Source organism: Macrotis lagotis, chromosome 1 (assembly GCF_037893015.1).
Source record: "Macrotis lagotis isolate mMagLag1 chromosome 1, bilby.v1.9.chrom.fasta, whole genome shotgun sequence".
Classification (NCBI taxonomy): domain Eukaryota; kingdom Metazoa; phylum Chordata; class Mammalia; order Peramelemorphia; family Peramelidae; genus Macrotis; species Macrotis lagotis.
Window position 1 is genome coordinate 758,428,672 of NC_133658.1, and position 9,049 is coordinate 758,437,720.

Genomic DNA, 9,049 nt, shown 5'->3' on the forward strand with positions numbered 1-9,049 from the left:
TCTGTAGTTTCATGAACAAATGAGAAAATGTATATTACTTTCTATTCCAGTTCATTTTTCTAATTAGGTATATCCTAATAGTTTAAAAAATGCCATAGACAGATTTTGATATTCAATCATATACATTTATCTAGAGTTCTTAGAGAAAACAATCTAATTCTCTTGCTTTTCTTAGAATTAACTATTCCATTTAATTAGAAAAGTTTTATATTATATATTTGCCATATTATCTTGTCTAATCAATTCCCTCTTCAGAGGATATCATCCCTATATGGTAATTTGATTATAAAAATAGGTTAAAATTATAATATTTCATCTGTGGATCTTCTAGTAACTCAGAGATGTTCCAACATCAATCTATTATTTAATACTTAGTGTTATACTTTAAAACTTCTTGATTATAGAATTTTGCTACGAAAGGAAAAAGAGCAACAGTTTTATCCCAACAGAAGGAAAAACTCCCTTAGCTTTGTTAGGAAAAAGAAAATTCACTCAGCCTTGTTTCATTCTAGGCATGAGTCATATCTGACAACCAGTCATGTATAATTCAGACAGCTCTCCTAGTTAAGCTCAAAACAAATTACAGTATCAGGAAATTTTAACTTAAATAGCACAACTTAGAAATTTGTATGCCTTCCTGGTGATTACCTAACAGTTAAGATTTCATTAATCTTTTACCTATAAATTAAAACTAATCATATTATGGCACTACTGACATACTTCAAAAACTTGATAGTTTACTCATGATTAATATATTGATATCAAACATATTAAATGTGTTTAGACCAGAAAGTATTAAGGGATGTTCCCACAATTTGATCATGTACCATAATGTGGTTCTGGGGAAGGATGACTTCCTCACTTTCCTCTCCTGGAATCAAGAGTGCATCTCAATTGTGAGGAATGCCAATAAAAACCATTACAACATAGGTCTCTCTTTTATCTTCTCTTAGAACCAATTTAGAAAAGAAAATGTGGGAGAATTGCAGGAAAACTTGAATTATATTCTATCACACCTGGTGGAGGGGGGAAAACAGTTACAGTAGGACCCCACACTGGTGGTGCCTTCACACTAACAGTGGTCCCACTAGTCCTGTGTCCCTGGACACCTTTCTGCCCACTCCTCTTTCTTATCATATATAATAACCTCCATTTAAAGGAATCATGCTTTCCTTTCATAATGGTGAAAGAGGGAGTTGGGGACAAAATAGAATAAAAACTGAAAATTCACAGAAGGGTTAATAAGAGGCCGTTATATTGTTTATTTTTTTTCACTTTCTTCAATATGGACCTATTTGCTTTTCATATCCTAGAGCAAAAAAACTATTAATTTTGCCTATTTCTTTTAAAACTTAAAAAACCTTTTATAGGACTTAAATATTATTTTTCATTAAAAAATTCTGTAGAGTGGTACCCCAAAATTTACTAAGATGTTTCTGAAGGGGGTAGGTTCCTAGAATTGCAAAGTCTCAGGAGCTCTCTCCTGTAATTTTAAAATGGTTAATTGCCAAACTCTTTAATGATCAATCTTGAACCTTCAGAATCTAAGATTTTTTAAAATGGTTCTATAATTTTGATTATCTAACATTATTTTTATAATCCCATCTTGGCCAGTATTGTAATGATAAAAAAAAGTATCTTACAGAAATTTTCTTTTTTCTTATCACCTAATCTTCTTTGGACTGACTTAAGTAGAACTAGTCCTGTTCACTAGGGCAACTACTTCATCTATGAAAATTCATTCAGTTTCTCAGTATTCTCTCTAGGAATAGCCATTAGAAATTTTTCTGGCTGGTTTCATTTCAAGTCATTCAATGTAACAGACTCTAAGCTCACAGTACAACTATGACATAGGCATTTTACATACTCAGAGACACAAACATAGAACACTGATAAGACAAATGCAAATAACAAAATGTGCAAACCCAGTTTTACCTAATTCACCAGAGAAAATGGATAGGGAAAAAACCCAAAATACATGCACAAAGAAACCAGATGCTCACAGCAAAGTCAAATTACAGAAGTGCAGTTCACTAATCAAACACTCTTAGTCTGCTGTAAGTTGAAGCCAAAAGACAGGCAGGTCTGGACAGAATAAAACAGTTGGTAAAAGAGGACCCACAGTCCTGAAATTGCTCCCATTCCTCCAATCTCCCACCGCAAAAAATAAACATACATGCACAGTAAATTTATGAAGTCATGCAGGGACCCAGGTATATCTGTACCACAATTGGGTGAAAGGAGGATTCCAGGAGTGTTCCTCACATAGAATTGTGAACTCAATGAAAAGCTAATCCAGAACTGGAACAGAAATAAAAGGCAAGACTCACCATGCGAAAGGGAGTCAGCCTTAGAAAAATAAATCTCCAATGATACCTAGTCCATAGTCACTAACACCAGAACATTCATTTGACCCTGCTTCAGTCCAATCCCACTTGTGACATCAAGTTATGGCACCAAAACTATCCTTTAAGTTGTGGGTGTACAGAATCAAAATAGAGCAAGCTAGAGATAGGAGAGTCAGATCAGAAACAGAAGTTTAATTAATTTTAGTGAGGAAAGTGTCATTTGCAGGTGGAAATTCCCCTATTTTAGAGAAGGGGGGGCTTAACTCTGCTAAGACTAGGGCCATGTTTATTCATGAAAAGGTTTAGACTACAACATAATCATCCTTAGTTCTTGAGACAGTTCTTATGGTTGATATTTCTTGGGACAACACAAGTGGTCCCTGGTTCCTGTGGTAACAATTATGGTCTCAAATTTAGAGGGTTCTGGAATACAAAACCAGAGTTTTGTGAGAGGAACAGGAGAGCTGTATCTCACAGTTGCAAGAAATATGTATATATATATATATATGTATATATATATATATATATGTATACAGAAAACAATTAAAACGCATAAGAAAAATCTCAAAGAAAAATAATTAGATTGGCCACAAGACCAAAAATTTCTAAAAGAGGTTAAAAAAATATACTTAAAAGCAAAAGAAATTATTTTTTAAAAAGCAACAAGAACTAAAGAGAAATAATTGGGAGAGAAATAAGTTATGTCAGAAATTATAAAAAAGAAAATTAATGGTTATATAAAAAGAGTTGCAAAAATATTGAAGAAAAGAACTCCTTAATTATCCTCATTAGATAAATGATAAAAAGGTATAAAACATCACGGAAAAAATAACTCCTTAAAATAAGAATTAGCCAAGTTGAAAATAAGGAATCTATGAAATACCAAAGTAAAAAGAAAATATTCAAAAGTGTTACAATTAAATAGCATTGTTGACTCCATTTTGCCTTAGCTACAGTTTTGTAAGGTTAAATTTCCACTTTACATAAGGAAAATTATAAGATGGCAAAGTCATAGGACTATTCCTCTCTCCCAACTTAAAAAAAAAAAACAACTCCCAATTATCTCCAGCAAAAAGGAAGATGACCTAGATTTTAACTTTTGGGTTTTAATTCTGTTCAATTGTATAATAATTGTAGAAATTAAGTTTCAGGTTCAGTGTAGAGACCAAGCGTCTTAGGCACAATTTGTTTTTGCAACTGCATGTTTTGCTGAATTTATCCTTACCTGAATTTAACTTGGTGTCCTCATTCCACTGTAATAATTCGGGTGAGTCAGTCAGGAGGACACTGAGAGTTTACATGGTTCAACTGGACCTTCACTGAAGGTACACTGTAGAGCACTTAGGTAAGATTGCTATGGAGGGACTTCTTTGGTGAAGAATCACGTATCTTAGACCTTCATGTCCTTCTGAATTTCATCCATACTGAGACTTATTAAGAGGAAATTAATAGAGCGTCACAAGAGGCCTCCTATGTGTGACCTTTAATTGGTCTTCCCAGTTTCCTTTCAAATTACTTTTATATACATTTATGTGTGGAAATATTGTTTCTACCTAGTGGAGTGTAAATTCCTTAAGGTTGAAACTGTTTCATTTTTGTTGTTTAATTCTCAACATTGGGTGGGATAAAAATCCATTTAAAATATATATAGAGAGACTCCTCTGAGCCAAAAAAAAGTTATTTAGGCTTTTTTCGAGAAAAGGGCACACTCCAAGTCTCACAAAGGTAATGAAGATCAAGGAGGTGCCCTGAATTGAGTCAAGCAAGATTATATGGCCTAGTGCAATCCACCATCCCTAAATCCCTCTCTTCCATCCTAATTGGTTAAGGTTTTCAGAGTTACACTCTTTACATGAAAAAAATCTACCCAGTAACAAAGAGAAGAATAAAATATTTTCATAAAATATTACCTTGCCATCTGGATGGTAAGAACATCAAAAATACTTTTTATGACCCTTTATGTCTATTTAAATTAAATTAGTATCTGTCTATGCAAGGTCTTCTACTATCCTCCTAGTCAGTAAATATAATCTTATCGGGGCGGCTAGGTGGCACAGTGGATAAAGCACCGGCCATGGAGTCAGGAGTACCTGGGTTCAAATCCGGTCTCAGACACTTAATAATTACCTAGCCGTGTGACCTTGGGCAAGCCACTTAACCCGATTCGCCTTGAATAAAACCTAAAAAGAAAAAAAAATAATCTTATCATCAAACAAGAGGTTTATGAGCTTCTTTGGAATGCAAGGTTTTTCTCATGGGGAAAAGTACTATCTTTCTCAAAGTAGTCTTATCAAAAGTTAGGACAGTGAGCCTCCTGTTTAAAATACAAGGGGCTTTCTTTCAGAAATAGTTTAAGGGGGCAGCTAAGTTGTGCAGTGGATAGAGCACCAGTCCTGGAGTCAGAAGTACCTGAGTTCAAATCTGGCCTCAGACACTTAATAATTACCTAGTTATTTGGCCTTAGGCAAACCACTTAACCCCATTGCCTTGCAAAAACCTTAAAAAAAGAAATAATTTAAGAATAACAGTTTTTTCTTTAATATTTCTTAACCTTGAGAGGACTTCATTAAGAATATTAACCCTGAAATGGTTTTATTGGAAATATTCCACTCAACATCTAGAACAGTGCATGATACATAATAGGTGATTATTGAATGCTTAGTGAATTGAATCAAAATAATAAAGATAGCTCAAAAGAGAACTGAGATATAAACTTGAAACCAGTTCTAGGAACCTAAGAAAATCTTGGAAACTAGAATCAATGCTTCAAAAAGACATGGTTCATTTATGGGCAGTGGGCAATGTAAATATGCATGGGAAGACACATGAAAGAACATGTCTGGTGTGATCCAGGAAGTTCAGAAAAAATGGACATGAACATTTTTTGAAATATTTCTCCTCTTGATGATATCATTAGAAGCTAGGCATGAGACAAATGAATTTTTGAGAAAATGATGAAAGTATCATGGAATCAGAAGACCATAGATCAATTTTCTGCCCCATTCATTTAACATATGGAATTCAAACAATTCTTTTTATGCTCAGAAGAGGTTCCTAGACAAGATAAAAGAAATAAACTAAAAAAGAATGCTAGATTAAAAAATAACATATCTGTGAAATATTGGAGGACAAATAATTCAATTAGATCATTTAACATTTCAGAAAACTGAGCAAAATGGGGTTTTAGCTTACACAAATTCAGATTATTACTAGTGGCATTTTCTTCTATTATTTGTTCATGTTAGCATTTCAGGAATTAATAATTCTTTACAGTCCACACTAATCCAATTTTATGTTACTGTAGTTTGCTTATGTTTTTTTATATACATTTGGAGCTTAATTGTTTTGGAACATGAGGTACTGGTCTCAATCTCATTTCTGTCACATTGCTTTCTAGTTTCCCCAGAAGTTTTGCTATATAGTGTACTTTCACTACTTTACATCTAGGCAGCAAGGTGGAGAAGATAAAGTGCAGTACCTGGAGTCAGGTTGACCTGAGTTCAAATATGACCTCAGATATTTACTAATGGTGTGACCCTATGCAAGGTTTTCCTTAACTCTGTTTGCCTCATTTTCTTCATCTGTTAAATGAATTGGAGAACGAAATGGTAAAACACTCTAGTATCTTTGCTAAGAAAATTCCAATGGAGTCAAGAAGTGCTAGAGAAAATTGAAAAGACTGAAGAACAATAACAACCACTTTCCTTGGTGTGATCAAAGCTGTACTGATTTATGCTAAAGTCTTTTACTGCTTCTCTAAATAAACCATTACAATATCTGCAAAAAGGAAATAGATTTTCCTCTGTTTTTTATATCCTTATTGCTAAGGCTTTTTATTTCTAATATTATTTTTAAAAGTAGTGGTGAATAATGGGTATTCTTGCTTTAAAGTTGCTTATTTCTATTTTATACCATATATATAAATGATTATATATATATATAATTTCTTAATCATGTATAAATTAAAATAATATATATATATTGTATAAAATATTGTTCAAGAGAGAAATTTGCAAAACCAAGGTTAAAAGAAAATGGGGGTGGGGTTCCTTGTGTGACTGTAAAGGCTGAGTGTAAGATTGAATCCCTGTGGAGAAAGAAAACAACAACGTTCTGTGTTACAATGTGTAAACATGAATATTGTAATTACAGCTCCCTGAAGAATCTGATCCCAGGGAGAGGACCTGATGAATCTTCTCTATATTTCCAGTATAGTCCAAGAGAATATCATACCCAGAATAAAAGCTTCAGTTTCCTCTCCTCTGTTGATTATGGTAATGCCTCTATGCACTATTTCCTCCCCCAAAGCTGGAACACTCCCCAGGTGAAGTCACCTGTGATCTTTATCGCTCAAAAGATCTCTCAATTCATTTCTTTGACTGAGGTTTATTCTCTGATTGCTTTAATAGAAGAGGGAGAACCAGGACCCTGGGACTCAGAACCAGTGAAGACCAACCCTAAAGTGTCTAGGTAGGAGAATGGTGAGTGTGTAACACAATCATTTTTGATTTCTTTTATTTTGTCTTCCCTGCCTTGTCAGTCAGGAGATTTGAGCTTGTCCTCAACCTTTAACAGTGACTCATATATAAACTTTTTGGTATAGTCTAGGTAAGAATGGGGAAAAGTACATGCAAAGATAATCAATCTTTGGGCAGGAAGGTGGTTTAGTGACTAGAGCCCGTCTTTATATCAGAAAGACCTGAGTTCAAATCCAACATAAGCAATTTACAATATGACTTTGAGCAATACCATTTAAACTCTTTTTGCATCAATTTCTTTAACTATAAACTGGGAATAAAAATAATACTTCCTAGGGTTATTGTGGACATAAAAGGACATAACAATTGTAAAATTTTAGGGCACTGGCTGAGGTACAATAAGTACAATAAGTCATTGCTCTCAAATATTATTTTTATTGCTAATAACTTTCTTTGTAATATTAATAATTAATAATAATTACTATATTTTAACTTAGGCATTTGTACAGTACCTCTTTGAGGTACTGTAGCTTCATCACCTCTCAAATGGGGACAGCAGCTAGTTTTTACCTGGGGTGACCAGCATGAGGGATGAGGAAACCACTGTCATTTTCCAGATTTCTTTATGTTTTGGAGTCTGAGGAACATCACCATTTACTCTTTAGGTACTCAGAGACAGTTATTCAACTCAATCAAAATCCCTGGATATCTTGGAAATGATAGGAACAGAACCTCCATGGCAAGATGATGATGGTTTCCAGAGACTTCTAGAATTATTTCTTTTTCATAACTGGGGAAGAGTAGATTTTTTAAATTATCTTAATCCTAGTATGACTTTTTCCCTTTTCTAATAGATCCATAAAGAAGAGAATGGCTTTGGAAAATGCCTCTTCAGTGACTGAGTTCATCCTTGCAGGTTTAACAGATAAACCAGAGCTCCAGATCCCCCTGTTCCTCCTTTTCACAGGGACTTATGTGATTACTGTAGTGGGAAACCTGGGATTTATCATCATAATCCGAATGAATTCTCAACTTCACACTCCTATGTACTATTTTCTCTTCAATTTATCTTTCATAGATCTCTGCTATACCTCTGTCTTTACTCCTAAAATGTTGATGAATTTTGTTTTGAAGAAAAACATGATTTCTTATTCAGGATGCATGGCTCAGCTGTATTTCTTCTGTTTTTTTGTCATTTCTGAGTGCTATGTGTTGACAATAATGGCTTATGACCGTTATGTTGCCATCTGTTGTCCACTGTTATATAATGTTATTATGTCCAATCAGGTCTGTTCACAGCTTTTATTTGGTTCTTATATAATGGGATTTGCTGGCGCCATGGCCCATACTGGATGCATGCTGAGACTGTCCTTTTGTGATACCAATATCATAAACCATTACATGTGTGACATAGTTCCTCTTTTCCAGCTCTCTTGCACCAGTACCTATGTCAATGAGTTGGTGGTTTTCATTGTTGTGGGCACTAATATCATAGTGCCCAGTGTCACCATCTTCACCTCTTATTCTCTTATCCTCTCCAGTATCTGGAGAATCAACTCCACTGAAGGCAGGTCCAAAGCCTTCAGTACCTGCAGCTCCCACATAATTGCTGTTGCTCTTTTTTTTGGGTCGGCTTCATTTATGTATCTCAAACCCTCTTCATCAGGGTCTGTGGACCAGAGTAAAGTATCTTCAATCTTTTACACAAATGTGGGACCCATGCTAAATCCTCTTATTTATAGTTGGAGGAATAAAGATGTTCAGATTGCCTTGGGGAAAACCTTGAGAAGAAGAATGTTTTCTCGGATGGGAACAGGATTTAAATAAAGTGATTTGAATTCAAGGGATTAAGACTTCTTTTTTTGCCATGATTAATTAAAATTTTCTTGGCAAGGAATCTTTACCCAATTTATTTTCTTTCTGTTTCTGTTCCTCAGTTATTCTCCAGTAGAACTTACTTTTGTTTAAAGATTCACTGGAAAATGTACTGGCTTTAGGGTAAGAGGGTCAGGATTTTAATCCTGGATGCTCTTTCTCTATGACCTTGGGCAAGAAGCTTAACTTTTGTAGATTTTTTTTTTAATTTATAAACATGGAGGCAGTTAGACTATATGACTTCTATGATCCTTTATAGCTGTAAATCTTTAATCTATGTTAATCTATGTTCTTCTGTGAAAATACAAATACCCTGAGGCATCATTCAATATATTATATATATTTCTA

General features: G+C 34.2%; 1 protein-coding gene across 1 annotated transcript; it reads left to right on the forward strand.

Annotated features, from left to right (window-relative positions):
• The first annotated feature begins 7,693 nt into the window (after window positions 1–7,693).
• Window positions 7,694–8,653, forward strand: LOC141506633 (olfactory receptor 8B3-like). The gene has a single exon (XM_074213573.1). It carries the CDS (start codon window positions 7,697–7,699, stop codon window positions 8,651–8,653), a length of 957 nt encoding a protein of 318 aa, XP_074069674.1. The 5' UTR covers window positions 7,694–7,696.
• The last annotated feature ends 396 nt before the right edge of the window (window positions 8,654–9,049 follow it).

Excerpts from the sequence above, each read along its gene's own strand:
- LOC141506633 (XM_074213573.1), top strand. The coding sequence starts at position 7,697 with ATGGCTTTGGAAAATGCCTCTTCAGTGACTGAGTTCATCCTTGCAGGT.